Here is a 22,874-nt window from a genome sequence, read left to right as displayed (position 1 = left end):
AATCTGTTTCTGCATCTTTTTTTTGGTGGTACAAGGGGTTGAATTCAGGACCTCACGCTTGCTAGGCAGGTACTCCATCCCTTGAGCCACTCTGGCAGCCTAGGTTCTGTATCGTGAAGCAGGGATGGGAATATCCCTCCCAGGCGCTGGTTTTGCAACTAGAAGGCGCCCTCCAGAACCTGGGGCTTGTAGCCTGAGGGGCTCAGGCCTGTCTACCTTCATAGGTTGGCTTTTTGTAGGAGTATCTGCCTGCACTGTGGGATGTGTTCTCCAATAAATGGGGAAACAGAGCAAACATTTTCTAAGAAATACATGTCTTTGCTCCCATTTTCTGTGTAGGGAACAGGAAATGTTTCTCTCTCCCTCCCCGCCTCGTTCCTCTCCTAATAAACTTTACTGTTACTTTTACTAAAAAAAAAAATAAAGAAAGAAAGAAAGACAAACTCTGTTGGCCCTTGGCAAACTCTAAGAATCCAGTCTTTAGGAATATAGTAGTGTATGGGCTGTGCATCTCAGGGGTAGTAGAATACTTACCTAGCATGTACAAGGCCCTGGGATCCATCCTAGCACCACACACATATACACACAAAAAAAATCAGAAAAAGAGTATTGCAGTTTAATGGGTCGAAGACCAAAGCTGCAACTTGTTGGCAAATAAATAAAGTCCCTCTGAAAGTTGTGAAGAGCAGAGATAGAAGTGGTGTTGCTTCTACCCCACGAGGTGCTTTCCTCCTCTACCTGCCTGCTTCCATGAATGGCCTCTTTGATGGAAGGTGAGGAGCTGTTTCTGGACAGAAACTGCTTTAGGAGTAACTGCAGTTATTGTTGAGTCACTGTCTCGGGTCTGCTGGGAACTATTACCACCCCTCCTGCCTGCTTTCCTTCTGCTGCCCCACCAGCAGGCCTTGGGCACACCACCTGCACATGTGGTATGGCGAAGGTAGCCTGGGAGCAGCAGCAGTGTTCCCAGTGCTTCCCCTTTGGGGGCAGAGGCTCTGGCTATCTTTCTTCCCTGTCCCTCTCCCCACACCCACCACCCAGAGCTCCCTACTCCAGCCTCTGGTGGGGGCCTAGATGAAGAAGAAGAAGCTGAAGAGACCAGTGTCCACACTCAGCAAGTCAGTAACTCAGGCAGTGCTGGGAATGAGGTGGGGACTTGTGCAAGCCAGCTTGAGAAGGCAGGGGTGGGTGTCTGGCTGAATCCCAAGAGCATATCAATTTTTGAGGAAGAATCTGACTTACTCGGCCAGGAGACCAGAAGGTCCTGCTCTATGTCCCCATTCAAGAAGGGACCTCTCAGGCAGGCAAGATAGAAGGCTGCACATGGTATTCTCCGAGGAAAGTTCCTGCCTCAGAAGAGGCCAGGCACAGACATCCCCAGCAACTGGCTCCAGAGGAGGGGCAGGGTGTGAGCCCAGGGGCAGCTGGGAAGCTCGCTGCCTCCTTAGACCCCAGGACCCAGTAGGTGGTGAACTGGTCTCACCCTCACCACTCCCTGGGAGAGGACACCCATGCTGCCTCTCCCTGTAGAGCACAGAGCCTGGAAAGAACGTGCCAGCACCTGTCCACATGAAGCGCTACAATCAGGCTCTGAGCAGCACCCCACCTTCCCCAGTGCCTCCTCCAGAGCTGGCAGGCCACGGAGTGGGGGAGAACTCGGGCTCTTGGTGCTCCACCAAGGCAGAGCCTCTCTCAGGCAGAATGGGAAGTCATATTGTAGGATGCTTTCTTCAGGGTCTCCAGGAAGAACTGTTCATCCTCCAGGAAGTCGTGGTCCTGCAAAGCAGATTTAGATGAGCACTTAGGCATCCGGGCACTGAGAGGGGGACGCTAGATACAGACTGACCTAGCCCTCACCTGGGGGATGCCCTCCCCACATACTCCCTAGCTCTGGGAGGCACTGGGGGGTGGGGCATGAAGGAGCTCAGGTATGGAGTGAGCTGGCCACAGACTCAGTCTTGGTGAGAACACTTTTATTAGCCGTGGAGCTTATCAGCACATGACTATGTCTGTAAGCCTCAGAATGCAGGACATGCTCCTTGAATGACAACTGTCATCAGTCTTATCACAGGGCATCTGAGATTAAATTGAGATGACATATGCCACTTGCTTGTACAGAACCTGGCCAAAAACAGAGGTCTCAGAAGTCGTACACTAGGCAATGCCCACTATTTTTCCCTCCAGGAGCTGGGGTCAGCCCTCCAGAGACCAAGATATGCTCTTTGCTATCTCTGTCCTGAGCTGGAAGGACTCTGCTTGTCACCTGCATGAACATGAGTGTCTGGTGGACACTCACCTGCTCAGCTGTGTGCTTCAGTAGCATCAGCTTGCTGAGGAAGTGCACAGGGCTTGGACCCGCTGGCAGCTGGCTGTGCTGAGAGGTGGCAGGAGCAGAGGCCACGAGCGCTGGGGAGGAAGTCAGGGGCCAAAGTGTTGGATAAATCAGGTGCCATGGCTTGTTCCCACATACCTGCTCCCCCATGGCCTGTGGATGGAGCCTGGACAAACGCTCTGGGGGCACATGGACTCAACTCTGAAAAGTCTCAGAAAAATGCTTGTAGGCTCTTATCTAACAAGTCTGTTTCTGAGATTTACTGAAGGGAAACAGTTAGGCAAAGGTACCAAGATGTGGGGATGAAGGTTTCTAGTGAGGTACTGCTCAGCTTAGCGCCAACAAATCCTTCAGCAGGGAACAGCCTCAGAATAGAAGGTCATGCTGATGAAGAGTAGCTACATGTTTAATTACTGACATGAAAACATGTTCCCAATGTGTTTCCCTAAGTGAAAAAGTCAGGTTAAAAACGTGATGTGGGGGTTGGCGGAGTGGCTCAAAGGTAGAGCACCTGCCCAGCAAGCTCGAGGCTCTTGAGTTCAAACTCCAAACATTATTAAAAAAAAAAAAAAGTGACATTATCCCACTTCTGTTTTTAAAAACACACATATACCACATGGAATGTTAGGTACCAGCATGCTACAGGTGGTTGCCTTTAGACGAGAGATGGGGTTGAGGGTATTATTTTTAAAAGTTTCTCTTCTATTTCTGACTTATTTCTCTGAAAACATAATTACTTGTGTAAAAAGGAAATAACAAGGACTAGAGGTGTGGTTCACAACGAGTGGTAGAGCATCAGTCTAACATGTTCGAAGCCCTGAGTTCAAACCCCAGTACCAAAGCTGGTGTGATAATTCATGCCTGTAATCTCAGCACTTGGGTTGAGGTAGGAGGATCACAAGTTTGAGCCTAACCTCAGCTTGGGCTACATAGTGGGACAAAACCTCAAGAACAAAAATTCCTAGCTGGCCCCTAACTTGAGCAGCCAGAGGAGGTCCCTCTGGCTCCTGCCTCTTCACTGTCTCAGCTGTCCCTTCCTTCTGGAGCCACTTACCACCCAGGTTTGAAGCTACCAGGCCCTGGGCCCTAGGAAGGCTGGAAGGTAGGTCCTGTCGCACGCGGTCCAGCTGCAGCCTCTGCTGGGCCAGGCTCAGGTGCTCCTATCCCCGATCCCGGAGAGAAGGAGTCAGTGGAGGGAGCACTGGCATGGGGCACGGGAGGGAGACAGAAGCCTTGCCTGGTGCACATGCTGCTCCTGCTGTCGCAGATGTTCCTGTTGCCGCTGCACCACCTGCAGCCGGGCCTGCTGCTCTGACTGCACACGCCGGGCTTCTTGCAGAGCGTGCTCGCCCTGCTCATACTTCTGGGAGGCCACCTGCAAAAAGAAGGTTGCTGAGTCAGGGCTGCCTGGGGTGAGATGGCGATCCGTGCTATACAACTGTCCAGCCATACCTTGCTCATGTGTTCCACCTCCTCTGTGCGGAGCTGGAGCCTCAGGGCAGCTGCATGGACCCTCTCCTTCTCCAGTCGCAGCTCCTGCCACTCTCGCTCCACAGCCTCCCTCTCAGCTGCCAGCTGCTCTTCTTTGGCCCGGAGCTCACTGGCCCTGACCTTCAGCTCCGCCTGCTCCTGGAGAAGGCAGACCTTCTGCTGCATTCACCTGTCCAGAGCTACACCAGGCTTGTGCAGCACCCCAGGGTCCCCTCTCCTGCCCTGCTTCTGGGAGGGGACCATACAGCCAGGGACTTCCAGGATGGGCCAGAGAGCCCTGGGCCCAAGCTCAGCTTTGGCCCCATGAGCTGTTTCCTCACTTCCTTCCTCATTTCTTTCCTTTCCTCCCTCCCTCCTTCCTCTCTTCCTTTTTTCCATTGTTATAGTGGTGCTGTGGTTTGAACTCAGCCTTGCACTTGTTAGGCAGGTGCTCTACCACTTATTCCATGCCCCCAGTCTTTTTTGCTTTACTTATTTTTTTGAATAGGGTCTTGCAGTTTATACCTGGACTACAGTCCTCCGGTTCATGCTTCCTGCCTAGCTGAGGTGACAGATACACATCACCACACCCAGCTTTTCTTGATTGAGATGGGGTTCTGTGAACTTTTCTTTTCTTTTTTTTTTTTTGGGGGGAGCCTGGGGTTTGAACTCAGGACTTTGAGCTTGCAAAGCAGGTACTTTGCAGGTGTGCCAGCCCATTTTGCTCTGTTTATTTTGGAGATGGAGTCTTGAAAACTATTTGCCAGGGCTGGCCTCAAGCCATGATCATTCAGATGTCAGCCTCCAAAGTAGTTAGGATTACAGGTGTGAGCCACCAAGCTCAGCTCCCTCATTTCTAAAATAGCTAAGCTACATGGGAATCAATGAGCAGTGAAGGAGAAAAATATGCATACAGTGTCTTGGAAAATGCAAGGAAGGTGCTGTGATGTGATTGCTGTTTTAATTCCTATACTTGTTATGTCATTGCTCTGCTGTTACGTCCCAAGCCTGGGAGCTGATGCATCCAGGTGAAAGGCCAGGGCCTCCAAACCCTCTGCTGTCCCGGAGGCTCTGGGCCCTACCTTGGCCAGGCTGATGAGGGTGCCTTCCCGCTGGGTGTCCACCTGAAGCGTCCGCTCTGCCTCACGCTCAGCCCGTTCCTTACTCAGCTTCTGCTGTGAGAAGAAGTCGGCCCACTCAGCTGCCAGGCGCCGCCGCTCCTCCCCACACTTGTGCATGACAGACCTCTGCTCCTCCAGCAAGGCACTCTGGACATGAGGATGGGGTATGGCATGAGTGTCTCTGGGTATAATGGCAGAATCAGTAGCTAAGTATGGTGCTATACTCACCTTGGCCCTTTCCAGTTCCTCTCTCTCCATGGTGATCTGCTGGACCATGACCTTCCTCTGCTCCTCAAGAGCGCGCTGCGTGGACTCTGCCTTGGACTGCTCTGCACTTACTCGCCAGCGCTCCTGCAGGCCCGTGGTAGGGCTCAGAGCCAGTTCCAGGAATAGGCCTGGTTGGTCCTGGTTGCAAACCTACTCACATCTCCCATGCTATGCCACAGATGCCTCCTTCACAAAGAGATGCAAAGGAAGGGGTGCCTGGGAGGCACTGCCAGGGCCCAGTCCCTGCTATTCTGCTTGAGATTAGGGCCTAGCAACAGCAGCATCTCTTCCCTGAATGTCCATCCCCAGCCTCTCATCAGCCAAACAGGCCAAGAGCACAGTGCAAGTTTCCTGCTGCACTGGGGACCCAGGGTGCCCACAAGCATGAGGTGAAAAGGTAACTGTGCCTGGCCTGAGGAGGCACAGTCACCAAAATAGTGAGCAGATAAGGTTTCTGATATAAAAGCATCTGTATCTACATTGTAACGGTCATAGGATCCCTTATGTTTTCAGTGGATATCTCTGGCCCCTGAGTAATTTAATTTTCATTATTTTAATTATTTTCTATTTATTTATTTATTTGATGGTACTGGGCTTGAACTCAGGACCTCATGCTTGCTAAGCAAGCACTCTACCACTTGAGCCACTCTGCCAGCCCATGGTGGTTCTTTAAAGAATGAAGTTCAGGCTTATATATAAATGATATGTAGGGAGGTCAAACATGTCTGTCACAGCTGGGAAGGTTAAATGACATTTAGTGGGCAAGAACGTCTCTTCCCATGCCAGGCATCAGCTGACATGGCAGATATGAGTGACAGGAAGAATGAGAGAAGTACAGCTGATGGTTGGGGCAGACTATGGAGGGAGGAAGGTGTGGAGAGACACAGAGGAGAGTCTGGGCCTTGGCAGCTGAGGAGGGGAGGGCAGAGAAGGCCGAACACCCCTCACAGGTGGCCTGGGGTACGGAGGCCCTGTGCAGCAGGATAGGCTCACCTGCTCCAGGAGCCGGCTCTGTTCATTCAGGCGTGCCTCCATCTTCCCGATGACCTCCTGAAGCCGGCCACGCTCCTCCTCCATGTCCCTCTGCTGCCGGCCCAGCCTCTCCTGCAGTGCTGGGGGCAGGCCACAGGGTGCTCACTCCTTAATCTCCTTCCCACCAAGCAGGGCCCAGGTTACCCAGACAAGGGCTATCTCGTACCTCGCAGCTGCTCGTCCCGCTGCCGCATCCCCAGCTCCTGTGCCTGTGAGGTGGAGAGGTGTGAGGCCTCCACTCGGGAGGACAGCTCGTTCAGACTGCTGGAGAACTTCTCCATCTGCTCGATGATGCCATTCAGGGACCTGGAGGAGGAGCCAGGCACTTTATCCCAGGGAAGTTGAGGCTGACCCCTCAGGTGGACATCACTGAGCAATACACATACCGTGTGTGGGAGGTGGCACTGGTGACGGCATCAATCTCTTGGTCCTTTAGCAGCTTCAGTCTCTGCAGCTGCTCCTCATGGTCCTTGTGCATCTCCAGGATGGATGTCCTGAGGGGGAGGTGGCAGAGGTGGGGAAGGCCAAGAGCCACTCTGAACAGGACCATGTGGATAGACAGTGCTGAGAACACTGTGGCAGCACCTCATGGCCTCATAGAAGGAGTCTCTCCTTCCCCTCCCTCAGGTGCTGTTTCCCTGGCTCTTCTGTGTCTCTTACTGCTTCAATGACATGTGCATCAAGAGATTCCTCCTATTACTCAGCACAAATGCTTTTCACAGAGCAAGACAGCTAAGTGCACAACCCTTCATTGGGCCCAGGGGCAATCTTTATTTGTTTGTGTTTGCAGTACTGGGGTTTGAACACAGGACCTACACCTTGAGCCACTCCACCAGCCCTTTTTTGACAGATGTTTTTCACAAACTGTTTTGCCCAGGGTGGCTTCAAACTGAGATCTTCCCGATCTTTGCCTCCTGAGCAGCTAGGATTACAGGTGTGAGCAACTGATGCCTGGCCCAGGGGCAATCTTGAAAGGCCTGCTGAACCTTCATGACCTACAGAGTGGAGCCAGTCACCAGCTTCCACTGGATCAGCTGGCAAGCAGAGTATCCTTTGCCTAGCTAGGGCTTGGTATTTGCTGCTGCCAGGCCCTGCCTGGACAGTTAGTAACTCCCTTGAGCCTTATGTGCGCTTCATCCTCCGTAGAGCGGGTGGTACTCCACCTCTCTACTGGGAGGTGATGGTCTGGTGTGTTCAGTCCTGGGTCTTCGCCTCAGTGCTGAAGGGAAGGGCCAGTCCCCATGTAAAGGTCTGTATTTGCCTCCTCCAGCCAATCCTTGCAATTCTGCTCCCCATCCACCTGCCCCTGCATCTTGCCCTCACCGTTGCAGCTCACGGAGCCGTTCCATCTCCTGGTCCTTCTCCTGGGCAGCCGCCGCCATGTGGCGCTGGTGCTGGGCTGTGAGCTCCGCACGGGCCTGCTCAGCCTCTTTGCAATGCAACAGGTACTGAGCAGACAGCTCCTCATTTTCTCTCCGGAGCCGCTCCTCCCGCTGCTGGTATGATGCTTCTAGCACTTTGATGCGGCTTCTGCCAAAAGACACCCAGCTAAAGCGCCTCACTGAGCACATCAGCGTGCTCGTGGGTCTCAGTGAGGGGATCTGAGCCAGAGCTGCGGCAGGATTTTAGTTCTGGAGAAGCTGAGGCAGGCATGGGAGGAGCTGGAGGGTACCTGTGAGCACTGTCGATAAGCTCCAGGTCTGCCTGGTGCCGCTGCTGCAAACTCTCCAGCAGCAGCATGTGCTGGGCCCGTTCTAGCTCCAGCTTCCGCACCTAGGAGATGGCGTGGGGCAAGGGCAGTGGGTTCCATGATGCTCAGTGCCTCCAGTCCCTCCTTCCTCCTGGCCAAAGCCTCCAGAAACTCACAGTGATGCCTGACCACTGTCCCTGACTCCCTGTGGCCCTCACCTGGGCCTCCAGCTCCGCCAGCCGGGCCTGACTCTGTAGCAACTCAGTCTGGAGCTGAGCAGTGCCACTCTGAAGTTGTGTCTGGGCTGCCAAGAGCTGCTTCTGGTATCTTGTATCTGGCAACAGGCTCTGTATCAGGGGATCTGGAAGCAGGGACTGCAGGCGAGGACAAGAACTATTCTAGGTGAAGAGACAGGGACCCAGCTGAACTTAGCTACCTCCAGACCCTCTGCTCACTGGACTGCCTGGCCTGTCTCTCATCTGTGGTTGTAGACAGGGGATGAGACCAGAATAGCACCACCAGGACAAGGCCTTACAGCAAAGCAGTCAGCAGCACCTCCCCTTTCAGCTCTGGTCAGGAAAGGGTATGTCCTTCCTCCCCAAGAACACATCCTCCCCAGTGTGGGGGGATGTCTCCAGCTTCTGAAACAAACAGCAGTCTCAGCTGTGACAAAAGCTCCTGATGCCAGCCCTTTCTGTCTGGCCTCAGGCTTCATGCTAACAGTAATGCTTCCCATAAGCTATTTTTCACCCACCAAGACTCAGGTACATGCTCCTGGCTGCCACACCTCCTGGGCCCAGGTGTCAGAGGTGACTGCCACACCTGAGAAACAGAGGTGCAGTGGAAGGACAGCAGGGATGGAGGCTATCTAGGTGGAGCAGCAGGGCACCTGAACTACTACTTTCTGGAGCATTGCTGATACCCTTGCCAATTCCTTTTTATTTTAATTTTTCTGTTTTTTGGAGACAGATCTCACCATGTAGCCCAGGTTGGCCTCAAACTCACAATCTTCCTCCTGAGTACTGGGAGGGATCTCAGATGTATACCACCATGCCTGGCTTTCTTTCTTTTTTTTTTTTTGGAGTTTGAACTCAAGACCTCATGCTTGCTTTACTACATGAGCCATATTGCCAGCCCCCATGCTTGGCTTTCTAATTCTGTCTATGCTGGCACACTCAACTCCACCTGGAAGCAGTGAGGCTAAAAGTTCAGTAAAGTGCTGATGGAGACACCAGAGTGATCCACTGTCACAGTAGACATGTCTGATACATTTTCCCAGCAGGTTGTCATGTCCAACTCCTAGAGCTGCCTCTGAGCACAGGACAACTGCTCCCTGGACCCAAGACATATACTTGTTTGTCTACCCTCCCTACCTGGGCAGGCACAGGGAGCCCTGTGGGTTCCTGGGAGCTCGGGATATAAATTGCAGGTTCTGAAAAATCAAAAGCAGAGAAATGTGTAGGAGTCTGTGTGTGTCTGGGAGAGTTCCTTATAACTCATTTTCCAGAGGTTCCAAAGGAGTTTGAATTATGTCTTCATTGGCCAGGGTTAAGCCTTCATCAAAGCAGAAAACGAACCAGTGCCGGAGAGGTCTCCCAAGGCTGATCTTCTCTTTGGGTCACTTGCAGGGAGGACCAATGTAGCCTGGCTGCAACTCATGGGGGACCTGGGAACATAGGGATGGAGAGCAAAGTAAATGGCCTTCCATGTAGGACCTGGGTAGAGAAGGGTGGCACCAGAAGTAAAGGAAAACTTTGAGCTCAAATAATTGAGTAGAAATACCCACCAGGTAGCTTACTCCTTGGGAGTAAAGGACCTGGCTGTGATGGTGGCTGGTATAGGAGAGAGGGATGCTGCCTCTGACAGCTCTGTCATTAGTATACTTGGCACAGACACTGAGTACCACAGCCAGTTAGCCACCCGGGGTCCTGGCACAGCCATCCACCATCCCCCTCTAGGGAAGGAGGCCAGGGCCAAACCCACTGCCTCTTACTCACACTCAGCCCTGGCTGCAGACATACCCTGCAATGTCAGGCCTGGCAGCTGGCATTTCTTGCATTGTTGCTCCTGAGGTTCCTCCACCAGCTGCCTGCTTAAGCCCCTGAGTGCTGGTGCAAGGTTGGCTGAGGAGAGTCCATGTTGAAGGTGAAGTTGATAGAAGGCCCACCTTAGGCTAAAGACAGTCCCAGAAAAAGCTCCCAGCATTATGCTTGTGGCGTTCCTCTGTCCTCTTCCCCTGCTTCTGTTCCCAACATTGTGTTGGGGAGTTCTCTTCCCCAGTCTGAGCTCTTGGGTATGTGGACTGTGCTGTTTTTCCAGGACCTGCTGTCCACTTCAACATCCACTGTTCTGCAGTAACTGGACACTGCCCATGGAGTGACAATGGGCACATCACACATAATAAAATTAAGTTCAAAACTGTCTTGGTCCACTTACCTTTGCTCGGCCTTAGATTATAGCCCAAGATGGCTGTCCTTGGACACTTTCTTGTCTGTTATTCTCACCTTCCTTTTTTGGTTCTCAGGGTTAGTCAGAAAGAGGTTCTTTTCTGTATGGGCCTCAGCTTTCCCTTGGTCCCAATCAAAGTCAAAGCTGCCCTCCTTCCACTCTAGCACCTGGTGTCCCTGGGTTCTCACAAAATTGCCCAATCTCCTTCCCTTGGTTCTGACTGAAAAGCATTTTACCACTTCCTCTGGACACTCAGCCTTGCCAGGCTCTTTGCCTTCCTGTTCTCAGAGGTCATTCATGACCATGCCCCACCAGACTGCCATCTGTAGCTCCCAGGAGCCACGCCTCAGCCATGACTTTTGGAATACCCCAAGAGCACAGGAGAAAACAACTCACATACGCTTTAATGAGTTTAGCTTGGACCAAGAGAAACACCAACAATCTACAGAGTGGGTTTCTTTCTCAGCCTGACAATACTGTGGGCAGCGCCCTTGCTTAAATGCAGAGAATAGCAAAGCCTGCCACTTCAGGACACTCTCTGTCCTCTCAAGCCTGATCAAAGAAGCACTTGCCCCCATAGTCAAGGCACTGAGCATCAACAACCCCCCAGTCCTCTTGTGTCTTGCAGAGCCAACAGCTCTCTCTCTCTGCTGTGCCCATGAGGAAAAGAACTAAAGCTGAGAGTTAGCATCAGTGCCCATGGCATACTGCCAGCATCACCAATAGATAAGGTGATGTTACAGGTGAAATGGGCAAGGCCGGCCTTGAGGCCCTGTCCTATTCTTCTTGCTAGACACAGCAGCCCAAGCTCATACCTGCCAGATGGGGGACGGCTTGAGTTTAGGCCCTTATAGGTCGCAGTGTGCTCTTCTCTGGCCAGACCTTGTGACTTCTTCTGAGACAAGACATGGCTTAGCCAGTCTTCCTCCTCTTTCTCCTCAGATGCTCCCAGCATGGAGGCCTGGCTGGTTTTGGTTGGGGACCTTGCACCCTTGGCTGGTGGCTTTGTTGCTGAGGGCAACCCAGCTGGGGCACAGTGCAGACCTGAGGCTGAGTGATGGCTTGGAGGAGCGGGTAAGGAGGGTGTGGAGATCGCTGAGCCTCCCTGTTGGAGCTCTTGGGTGGGAGAGGGAGGCAGCAGGTCCAAGTCATCATCCTTGAGACCTAACCAGTCAGCTCCCCCTCTCCTAGGGTGGATGGGGCTGGAAGCTGCTGGAGGGCTATGTTTGGAACCCAGTTCTCCCTTAGGGTCTGGGCCGCCTTCTGCTAAGAATCTGCTTCAAAACAGAGAGAAGAGTGTTAGGCAGGGGAGGCAGCTTGTCCCAGCAGCCCTTTATCAGTTTTTCCATCCACTGCTGGAGAGGGGAGAGACTATAAGGCCCACGGCAAGAAGGAGTCTGCTATGTCCCGGAACTCTGCACAGTCAGCCTAAGGCTTAATAAGCAGCAGCTCCTGGGCCAGCTCAGGATATGTGTTATTTAGAACACCATGAAATATGGACTTTTGACTCTCCCCATGGGAACCAGGGTCAATTCTGCCCAATGAGAACCAGGTCAAATCACAACCACAGGTATACAGACTCAGAAAGAAATCAGTCAGTTTAGATTTTCCGCTAACAGCCATTTGTCACTTGCTCATCTGTATAACCATCGCCTACAGAAGTTATGCACCAGTGGCAGCAGGCTCCCAGGCTTAAGGATATTTTGGGATTCACGGGCTGGGAGAGTGCAAGACGGGGGTTCAATCCCCAGTACCACGAAAAGAAGAAGCTGGGTGTGGTGATGCACACACATGCACATATACATAACTGTCAATTCAAAAAATCCCTTTGCTAATCTAATTTTCCATTGCAAACCAGGAGAAGTGCTGTCAGGACTGTCAGGATGGGTCCAGCAGCATTCTCAGGAAACAGGCTGGAGAAGCCCTGCCCGCTGCAGAACAGTAGTTCAGCTATCTCCTGAGCTGTGCACTCCTCAGCTGGACTGAGTGAGAACTTTTTAAGGCATTCAGGGGCTTGGGGGAGAGGCAAGCTTTCCTTCTCCTTTTCCTTATGAGCAGTCTGGGGGTGGTCTGAGACTGCCAGCTGGGCCAGAACTCACGATTGAGCTGCTAGGGAGTTATCTACACCCCTTCGTGGTGACTGGGCAGCCTCCCATTCAAGGCTGTTGAGTGGGATAGAAAGGCCCCACCTACCTGACAGACTGCCGGCGGGACTGGCGGCCCTCAGAGGAACCCACAGTGGGCTTATAAGCCCCAAAGGTGAGGATCTCATCATCCCAGGTATCTTCTTTGTCTGTAAATTAAGGAGCCTGTGACCATGATCTATAGCAGGGGAAGCCAAACCTTTTTTTTGTGTGTGTAAGAATTATCTCATGACAGTCTGTCTCAGTTACAGATGTGTTCAGTAATGTGTGTGTTATGGCAGGTAGCTTATTTCTTGTTACATGTGTGGTAAAGACCTGGTCTAGAGGTCCCCACCTCATCCTGTCCTATTCTGGAGGACTTCCTCACCTTGTGGCCTCTGGTACATTTTGTCTAGCTTGGAATCCCTCTGGTCCCCAGTACCCGGGCGAGCCAGGAGTTTGGTTGCTGTGCCTCGACCCAGTAGCTCATCCAGCTTGAAGCGTGCAGGAAAGGGCCCTTCCCTGTGTACAGGACATAGGAAAGGAGTTTGTGACTACATGGAGCTCCCAAGAGTCCAACTGTCTCACCCTTGAGCTTTTCCCTAGATCTGTGGCATCAGCCTGGTCAGGGACTCTGTGCTTGTCAAGGATCCTTACTGGTCTCCTGTCTGCTGCTTCTCTGCCTTGGGGCTATCTTCAAATCCCAGTGTGGCCATGATGTCGTCCCCATCATCAAACAGCAATTCTTCTTTCTTTCGAATGGGGGTGTCTCCAGGAGTTACAGGAATAGAGGGACCTAAAAAACAAAACCAGGGCCCAATGCCCTTGATCTTCTTGCCCTCCACTATGATTGAATGGGTTGGGGGAGGGGCTCTCTGCAACCCTGAGCTTTGTGTGGGGCAGTGGGCACTGCACCTGTCTGGTCTGCCCAGGGGACCTGACCCCCCCAACCCACTCCCATGCCCACACATTCACCTCCATGGTGCTGGAGACAGACAGTCTCTTGGTCCTGCCCTGCTGAGGTCTCTTGTTCCACCAGCAAGTTCAGTAAGCCTGTCTGTTGTCAGTAGACCGTGCCCCAGGATGAGGAACAAGCCCCTCCATCCTACCTGGACCTCTGACTGTGCTGGGGCACTTGTTGGAAGCTGTTTTGCTCTCTGTTACAAGTGGCTCCTTGGCTGTTCCTTCCTCATCATCAGAGAGAAGTCCTGCCAATGGGTCTTCCAGATCTCACCACCAGAAGGGAAAGCAGAGGTTGGACTGTGGCACTTTGTGGGAAAACAAGTTTGAAGCTGGGGCAGCTATCACTCGAGCACAAACAAGCTTCTCAGCATCTGTGGGGCCTGTGGCAAGAAGGGCTTGGACGCAGACGAGGCTCAGCAAGGGGAGAGGGAGTTCAGTGAGCCTGTCGTGTCTCTGACTTGGATGGCTGCATGGACTCCTGGAAATATCCCTAATATATCAGGAGAGAATTAAAACATTCGTGCATTCCTGAAGGGAAAGAGACCTTTCCCTAGACTTTAGAAAGTCTTCAGTTTGACACATGGCTTTGAAGTCCTTGCAAATTGTTGGCAATAATGGCGCCGATAGGTTTCAGTTCTTACTGCACCCTTAAGCTCCTGTTTTCCTGGGTCACAGTCCTGCCTCCCAGGGTCACAGTCCAGCCTCAAGTCTAGCTTGAATCCTCCTTCTGCCCCCACCCTCCAATCAGCCTGAACCATAAGATCCTAACCAACCAGATCATGGGGTATTTAAGCCCTTGCCCCTCCTGCTTCTCTCTCTTGGCTCTCTCTACTCTCTCCCTCTCCCACCCGGCAATAAAGAATCTCTTGGCCAGATCACTCCTCTCCACGTGGTCATTTTGGGGCCTATATTTCCTTACACAAATAAATTTCCCAAGGCTGGATACTAGAGGCTCACGCCTATAATCCTAGCTACTCAGGAGGCACAGATCAAGATGCTGTCTGTTCGAAGCCAGCCCCAAGCAAATAGGTCGTGAGACCCTATCTCAAAAAATACACAACACAAAACAGGGCTGGTGGAATGGCTCAACTGGTAGATCCCCTGCCTACCAAACATGAGGCCCTGAGTTCAAAACCCAGTACCAAATAAGGAAATAAATTCCCCAAATATCCTGGCTAATATGGCATAACTAGTCACTTCCATAACTCCTCAGGAACTAAATCGGGGGCACCAGCAGTCTGGTCCCCCTCTGAGCCACACAGTGACTTGGCCTTTGGCAGGTGCCAAGTGTTACCCTGGCTACTGTCAAACTGACATCCCAGAAGCAGAACTGTAGACCTCTGGTACCTTCAAAGGAAAACCTCTTGTACTGATGCCCAAAGCTGCTGAGAGAGGGAGGTGGCTTCTTGGTGGGAATGGTGTCCCCTGAAGGAAGAATAAAGAAGGTAGCTGTGGACCTCAGTCCTGGCCAAGGTCCTCCTCCATACCTTAGGCTGGGGTTCTTGGGACAGAGAGTACTTTATTCTGGGAAGGTGAGGCTTGTGGCAGTGGGCACAGCCACGAAGGGGTCTACATTCCCCAGTTCTCGCCTATAATCCCAGCACTTGGGAGGCTAAGGCAGGAGGACTTCAAGGCCAGCCTGGGCTACATAGCAAGGCCCTGTCTCAACGATCTCCCCTCACCCCCCAAAAAAAACTTTCAGGAGTTTCCATGTTGGACTTAAGAGGGACTGAATCTCTCCTTTCTCCCATCATAAACAGTCTCACACACACAGAGGCACAATTAGTTCCTTGCCCTCTCCATCCCAGGCAGAGAAAACTCACAGGACAAGAGAGCTTCTTTTTAAGCATGTTCCACATCTCCAGAGTCTCCCTAGGAGATTCCAGGAGGTATCCCCACTCACGTTTCTCATTGGCTAGGAACTTTTCAGCAGGCTCAGGATTGCTAGGCACTTCTTTCCCAGAATTCTTTGCAGCATTTTTGCCAGAGGCAGGATGAGACTTCCTCAGACCCAAGATATCAGCATCCATGTCATTCAGATCCTAAGAAAGCAGAAGGAAGGAGCATGACATCTGGGAAGGCACTGTGGTTTGGATGTTCCATGCCCCAAAGGTTCACATGAAAAGGCTTGCTCTCAGGGTGATGGTATTAGGAGAGGGAATCTTGTGGAAGGTCCTTTGGTCATTGGGGGTGTCCTTGCAAAGGACTGTGGGACTCCACCTGTCCTCTCTCTCTGTTCTGTTTCCAGATGTGACCATTTGTTCTGATACACGCTCCTGCCTTGACATGCTGCCATCTGCCAACTTTACCAGAGGCCATATCAATCCCTACCCTCAGTCTCATCTTGGACATGGAACCCTCAAAACTGTGAGCTACAGAAACCTTTTCTTTATAAGTGAGCTGCCTCAGGTATTTCATTATGGTGACGCAACACTGACTGGTACAGAGGGGAGGAGGACTTCCATCTGAGGAGGGCAGTTGGCAGCAGGTACCCAGGGACAGAACTATAAGAAGACAAAAGACAAATGAAGAAAACTGTTGAGAAAAATGGTGAGTTGGGAAAGACAATGGAACCAAAGGTAAGTACAGTTGGGTAGAGGCCTTGCTCATGGTTCTGAAATAAGAGACCCAAAGTCACTACCAGAATTGAGTAGAAGATGGGTCATGCCCAGGGTCACAGCCAACTAGCCTCAGGGAAAAGATTTCAGGTTGAGGTTAAAGATCTGAACCTGGAGCTGAGATTCTTTAGAACCCCACAGGGTGGAACCAAGAGCTTAGCCTTGGCCCAGAAACCAGGGATGGGCTGCAAGGATGAGGGTCGGACAGCAGAGTGCTGCTGATGGCAAGGGAAGGAAGAACAAGAGGTAGCCCATGCCAAGATACCTGGGCACTGTGAGATTATATTCTTATTCACAGTTTACAATTTGTCTTAAAATTTGAGGGTTTAGCTTTGGGTTTTATCTGATAAGAAGGGATCCTACTTGGCAGGGGATATGGAAACATGGAGAGAAAGAACATCAGAGGTCTTTAAGGTCTAGGACTTCAGAGGCACAATACTCCTCTATCCTCCCAGGTGGCAGTACAGGGCAGAGGGGACCCAGCCAGGTGAGTCTCTGGGTGGGGGCTCCATTTCACTGGAGGCCTGTAACATAGACTTTCCAGTCTCCAGATGCCTGGAAAACTTGTTTTATAGGTGGCAAGAAGGGTACTAGCTCAGGAGGAGCTCCATTCCTGCATACAGAAGGCTCAGAAACCCAAGGTGTAAATGAGAAATTTCATGAAGGATGAATCCTTGGCACAGAATATTAATTTCCCCACCCAAGCCTGACCCTGAGGATTGTGAAGTTATTTCACTACCTTTGTGGTTTTCAGCAGAGCCTGTGGGCCTGCATCTAAGATGTCTGAAACCTAAATCCACAGAAGGTGAGGGCACAGATGCGATGACGTTAGTCAAGGCACAACAACACTTGGGGCTCCAGCCCCTTGTCACCTTGCTTCTGTGGGAGCAGATGGCTCAGCAGGGGCAGAGTTCGGCCAGTGAAGCATAAAGACTAGAGTTCTTTGTCCCCTTCCCTCAGGATTTAGCTGTGTGTGTGTGTGTGTGACTAGGGCTTGAACTTCGGGCTTCACACTTACAAAGCAGGGACTCTACCATTTGAGTCACACTTCCAGTCCATTTTGCTCTGGTTATTTTGGAGATGGGGTCTCATGAGCTATTTGCCTGGGCTGGCCTGGAATTGGAATCCTCCTGATCTCAGTCTCCCAAGTAACTAAATTACAGATTTGAGCCACTGGCACCTGGCTTTAGCTGTTGTTTGAAATCAAACCTAGTTGTGGAGACCCAAGAAGTACTGCCATTTTCTGTTCCTCTCTACTGAAGAGACTACTTCCACCTTAAGACAGTCCAAGTCATGCTCCTTCCGAATCGTGACCAGACTGTCTCACTGGAAAGGGCAAGAAACAACTTCCACATTTTCAAGAGCTCTACTTTCTGGCTCATTGTTCTGATGGGGAATAGACAGATATTGTTTTGCTCTAAGAATCAAGTGACTTCTACTCCCTCTGTGAGAGTAGTTGCTTGGCTCAACTTCATTGCTCTAGGGGATAAATAGAGAGGTCAAGGGTTGGGGAATGGCCAGGCTCACCTCCACATCAGCTTCTGCCAGGCCTGCCAGGTTGCCAAGGGACCTGCAAAGGGGTGAAATCAGCACCGACCTGCATGCCCAGGGCACTAGGTAATTCTAAAAAATGAACAGTGGGGGTTAGGGATCTCATTCAGTGGTAGAGCATAAGCAGATGCAAGGTCACGGGTTTAATCTCAGCACCATCAAACAAAAAGAAGAGTTGCTTAGACAGTCAAAGCAAACTTGGAGAGATTTCTCTGCAGGAACAGAAATGCTCAAAGGAATTTCACAGGTTATGTAGTGCAGTGATTTTATACTTTTTTTTTTTTAAATAGAGCTCTTTTAAAAACAAATAGTTAAAAACAATAGGTAAAGAGAAACCAACTGCTCCAGCTAAAATGAAGGTGGAGAATGGAGTATTATATTTATGTCATCTGTCAGGAGAATAAACACAATTTGAAAAGCACTCATCTGGACCAACTATTTTTGAAGATAAGGGAACTAAGACTCAGAGGTTCAGGAACTGCCTAAGTAACAGATGTAGCACTAGAAACCTCCAGGTCAGTCCTCTTCCCATCCTTCTAGACCCCTTTGATAACTGGAAGCTGAGGGAAGGAGTGGAAAATCCTGATATTATCTGTGGGCACATGCCAAGTGGGAAATGGGGTGGAGGGGCAGAGAGTTGGACTAAAATGGGCCACGGATCCCCAGGCAACCTGGTGTTTACCTTGTTCTAGCCTTTGAAGGGAGCCCCTGAGGTATGCCTGCCATATCTCTGACATGGGAAGCCAGTCCAACAGGCTTCTCAGGGAGTGTTGCTGGAACAAGATAAACAGAAAAGACATTATTCAGCTATAGAGCACCACAGTGGAGATGGAAAGGATGGTGAGTTCCTCCACTCAGCATTCTCCCTCACCTTCCCTCAGAAAGGGCAGTGTTAAGAGAGGAAACTGGTGTCAGAGGCAGGTCCCAGTGTCATCCCTTGACAAATGTCATCCCTTGACAAATGAATGTGGAGGGTATGTTTCCAAGGACGAAGTCAACCCCAGATGCCAACAAGTGCTAAATGAAGAGTTCAACTCAACCCAACCCAACCAGACCCCAGGGACATATGGCTCCTCCACAGCCCAAAACTGTAGTTTGGGATATATGGGTTTGCGCTTTGAGGGTTCTGTCATGTGGGGGAAACCTAAACCTTGCTGTCTCTATGAATTTGCAAGTCCCTGAAGCCCTACTCCTCAGTATAACAATATGGACACAAAGAAGAAGGGGCTAGTATCCAGAGTACATAATGAACTCTTACAATTCAACAATAAAAAGCTAAGTAGCTCAATAAAAAAAACAGCAAAGGATCTGAAGAAGATATGCAAATTGCCAATAAGCATATGAAAAGATGCTCAAAGTCATTAGGGAAATGTGCATCAAAGCCACAATGGGATATACACTCCAAGGATGGCTATAATCAAAAAGATGAGAGATAAGTATTGGCACGAATGTATAGAAACCAGATTGCTGGAGGGAATGTAAGATGATACAGTTGCTGTGGAAAACAATTCCACTCAAAAACTTATACATGAATGTCCATAACTTATTTATTATAACTGTCTACTTATTTGTAATAACCAAAATGTGAAAATAATTCAAGTGTTCAACAACTGATAGATATATACAAGTGATTTGTAGCCAGTACCAGTGGCTCGCGTCTGCAATCCTAGCTACTCAGGAGGCAAAGATCAGGAGGATCGCAGTTCAAAGCCAGCCCAGGCAAATAGTTTGTGAGACCCTATCTAGAAAAAAAACCCACCACAAAATGGCTCGTGGAGTGGCTCAAGGTGTAGACCCTGAGTTCAAATCCAAGTACTGAAGGAAAAAATAAAAAACCAAGTTGTATATACACACGCAGATTTTTGGTGTCTAAAACAGACTACTATTATCTAGCCAGACAAATGAATTGCCAATATGTGCTGCAATGTGAATGAACTCTGACAACTTAATGCAAAGTCCAGATGTAAAGATGCAAAGAACATGGATCCATTTTATACAAAAAGTCCAGACAGGCAAATCCACAGAAACAGAGAGGAAATAAATGGTTGTCTAAGGTTGGGGCAGGGGAGAACGAGCGTTAGCTACTAATGGATATGGAGTTTGTTTATGGGGTGATGAAAACGTTCTGGAATTAGGCAGTGGTGATGGTATTTGGATTTTCTCAATGCCTATTGAACTGTACACTTTTTTTTGGTGGTACTGGGTTTTGAACTCAGGGCTTCATGCTTTTGAGGTAGGTGCTCTACCACTTCAGCCACACCTTCAGCCCATGAACTAGATACCTTTTAAAGAATAAATTTTGGGGCTGCTGGGGTGTAGCTCAGTGGTAGCCACTTGCTTAACATGCATGAGGTCCTGGGTTCAATCCTCAGCACCAACCCCCCCCCCCAAAAATTATATAAATGAAAAATAAGGAGCGAATTTTTTTTTTTTTGGTGGGATTGGGGTTTGTACTCAGGGTTTCAAGTTTGCAAAGCAGGAGCTCTACCATTTGAGCCACACCTTCAGTCCATTTTGCTCTGGTTATTTTTTGGAGATGGGGGTCTCATGAACTATCTGCCTGGCTGGCCTCAAACTGTGATCCTCCCAATCTCAGCCTCCCAAGTTGCCAGGACTACAGGTGTAAACCACTGGCACCTGACAAGGAGTGAATTTTATGGCTTTTTTTTTTTTTTAAGAAGAATAGGACTAGGCCTGGGGGAGGGGTACTCACTATCATCCCCCAGGAGGTCACTAAGGACATCATCAATGGAGCCTGGAACAGAAAAGAGCCATCATGATATCAGCAGGAAAGAAGAGTGGTACACACAACTTCAAGTCTTGAGGCTCCCCAGAGACACAGAGCTCTCTGTGTTGGGCCTTAGGCTTAGCTCTGCCTTCACTGGCCACAAGATGTTTTCTAACTCTCTGGCAATAAGTCACAATGCCTTGTTGAAACACTGAGGTAGAAATTTAAAATAACTTTCCCAAAGAATGATAAAGACTTTCAATAGAACCTCCTACCAGCCTCTCTATGACACACTAGCCAGCAATCAGTCTTCCGGACTCTAAAAGAGCCCAGTGTGGTTCTTTGGGCAAAGTGTCTAAGATTCTTAGGCACACACAAGCTTCTTTTGTGCTGGGGGTTGGGGGGGAAATCTAAGTAGGAAAACAGACTGAATTAGTCCTCCTATCCAGTTTATGTGCCTTTATCATCCTTCTACTCCTGGATACAGAGCTCAATGAGGATTTTTTTCCTCCTAAAACCTCATTTGTTATTTCTGAATCTCTCTGAGGACTAAAGAGGCAGCATAAGGAGGCCCCTAGGAAGACTAAGGCTCCTTATGGGAAAATCAAGAAACCTCTTGCCAAAAACATTTCAAAACAGACATGGCTAAATGATTTCAGGACCCAAGCGGGAAGAAGGGTATATATTTTACTTTAAGGATGATTGATATTTCATGTCTCCACTCACCTTTCAATCCCTTCTTGGTTTTTGGTGCCTAAAATGGGAAAAACAAGTCACATGAACAAAAATCAAACAGTGAAAATGTATCAAAACCGAAAATGGAGAATATATTGTTGTGCCTTTTACCAGGTCAGCAGAGGAAGGAGCACCAATAGCATTTAGAAACAGAAGTTCCCTTGTTTTCCTAAGAATGGATTTATTCAGAGCATGCAACAAACCAGCAGTGGTACCAATGGGTGGACAGAAATCTCTTCCTTGATTTCTAGACACCACATGCAAAATCCTCCCAACTAGGATGTAATGTCACTGAACATTTTCTTCTATCCCATGAACCTCAATCTTAGTGCTTAAAAAAGCACCTCCAGCTGGACATTCAGAGGCTCAGGAGAAACCTTGCTCATGACTTAAGTTTGTTATCAATGGTGCCTTCCCATCACTGTTCTCTGGGGACCATATTCTGGTCCTTATCATGCAATCCCCGGACTATTCCATGCATTCAAGATGTTCAACGGTGCAGGAGTGGGGTAGAGGATGGTGTTCACATTTTCACACATCTCACTCCGCATTCTTCCTACCATCTCAGGGCTCTGGAGGCTTCCTGCAGTTCCTTCCCAGCACTGTGCAGCTCATTTGAATTTTGTCCATAGCAGGCCCAACCTCCCTAATGAGAAAAATTGAAGTGGTTGTTTAAAAATGATGTAGCTTTACCAGTGCTTGAATCCAAGGGTCGTCCAGGCTCCTCTAACATTGCCTATTCAAGAGGCATGAGATGGATATGGCATTGCACACCCGTAATCCCAGCATTTGGGAGGCTGAAGCAGGAGGATCACTCTTGGGAAATATAGAATACCCCATCTCAAAAAATCAAAATTCAAAAAAGAATTCCCAGGCAACCCTCACACCTATTTTCTAGGCAGCATTTGGCACAAAGTGCAGGCATGAGCCCTGGTTACTCTTTGACTCATTTTGCCTTGAAGGTGAAAAATTTTCCCTTCACGCTAGTTGAAACTCAGATTCAGTGCATTGAGAAGTTTCCCTCGGAATTTGTTCTCTCCCTCTCCCTCTTTACCAAAACCCACCTTAGGCATGCCTTGGAAGAAAGGAGTCAAAGGTGCTCATCTCTGTTTCCCTGATGTGGCCTGTTCTGTTATTAGAAGGCAAAATGTGGGCTGGTGAAATGGCTCAAGTGGTAAAAGCACCTGCGTAGAAAGCATGAGACCCTGAGTTCAGAAACCCAATGGGAATGCCAGTGTTTCTTTCTCTGCGATGGTAACTGTGGGACTTGAAACTTGCAAGTCCAAACGTGTCTTGGTTCATAACACATCACAGAATTTATACCATCTCCGGGCCGTTCTGTCCCAGCTTCCCAGTCGGCGGGTATTTTCTAGGAGCGGCTTGGAAAGGCTAAAGGGCCCCAGGACAACATCCCGTCATAGCATCTAATCAGTCAACTCTATGACCAGACATTTTTAAAATCCGCCCCTAACCCAAGGCCCTTCCCGGAGTCTCCCATCCAGCCTGATTCTGCCCCTCAATGCTTCATTCCCATCGCACCCAGCCAGTCTCGACCGGTGCGCAGCCTGTGATCCTCCCAGACCCTGAAATCCCGGTTACACGCCGTCCCCTCCGAGACTTGGCCGCGGAAACTGGGCCCACCTGGAGCCCTGGGTTCCGATTCCACTCAGTCCGTTCAGCTTTGCCAAGCCTTCCACCTCCGCGTTCCTAATGCCCACTTCGCCATGGCCGGCTTCCCGCAGGAGGCGGCGCGAGGCATCCTGGGAGCTGTAGTCCGCGACCCAGTGTGCCAAAGG

General features: G+C 50.1%; 1 protein-coding gene across 6 annotated transcripts; it reads right to left on the bottom strand.

Annotated features, from left to right (window-relative positions):
- Positions 1-595: 595 nt before the first annotated feature.
- On the bottom strand, positions 596-22,874 carry Fbf1 (Fas binding factor 1). Of its 6 annotated transcripts, none has more exons than XM_020159365.2 (30): positions 22,720-22,874; positions 22,143-22,262; positions 21,639-21,724; positions 21,070-21,097; positions 20,329-20,370; positions 18,298-18,388; positions 17,592-17,634; positions 15,350-15,488; positions 14,794-14,871; positions 13,593-13,712; positions 13,141-13,279; positions 12,872-13,005; positions 12,554-12,653; positions 11,176-11,637; positions 9,934-10,035; positions 9,490-9,578; positions 9,286-9,344; positions 8,131-8,286; positions 7,895-7,995; positions 7,546-7,752; positions 6,609-6,716; positions 6,389-6,528; positions 6,184-6,302; positions 5,152-5,274; positions 4,885-5,070; positions 3,785-3,961; positions 3,570-3,707; positions 3,387-3,492; positions 2,297-2,406; positions 596-1,776 (listed from the first exon to the last, which is right to left on the bottom strand). In XM_020159365.2, exons 3-30 carry the CDS (start codon positions 21,639-21,641, stop codon positions 1,693-1,695), a joined length of 3,384 nt encoding a protein of 1,127 aa, XP_020014954.1. In that variant the 5' UTR covers positions 21,642-21,724; positions 22,143-22,262; positions 22,720-22,874; the 3' UTR covers positions 596-1,692. The 6 variants fall into 6 exon arrangements, with proteins under 6 accessions (XP_020014954.1, XP_073901194.1, XP_073901192.1 ...); XM_074045093.1 differs by having other exon boundaries at positions 11,176-11,634; XM_074045091.1 differs by having other exon boundaries at positions 22,143-22,207; positions 22,720-22,844.

Source organism: Castor canadensis, chromosome 11 (assembly GCF_047511655.1).
Source record: "Castor canadensis chromosome 11, mCasCan1.hap1v2, whole genome shotgun sequence".
NCBI classification, from domain to species: domain Eukaryota; kingdom Metazoa; phylum Chordata; class Mammalia; order Rodentia; family Castoridae; genus Castor; species Castor canadensis.
Note: the sequence above shows the minus strand (reverse complement) of the source record. Positions and strands in the feature narration are given on the sequence as shown.

What these genes read in the sequence shown, in the direction of transcription:
- Fbf1 (XM_020159365.2), bottom strand. An exon ending in CCTTCAAAGGCTAGAACAAG is followed by an intron (nt 17,635 to 18,297) that starts GTAAACACCAGG and finishes ACCCCTTTGCAG; the next exon opens with GTCCCTTGGCAACCTGGCAG. An exon ending in GGGAGACCTCTCCGGCACTG is followed by an intron (nt 9,345 to 9,489) that starts GTTCGTTTTCTG and finishes TTGATTTTTCAG; the next exon opens with AACCTGCAATTTATATCCCG.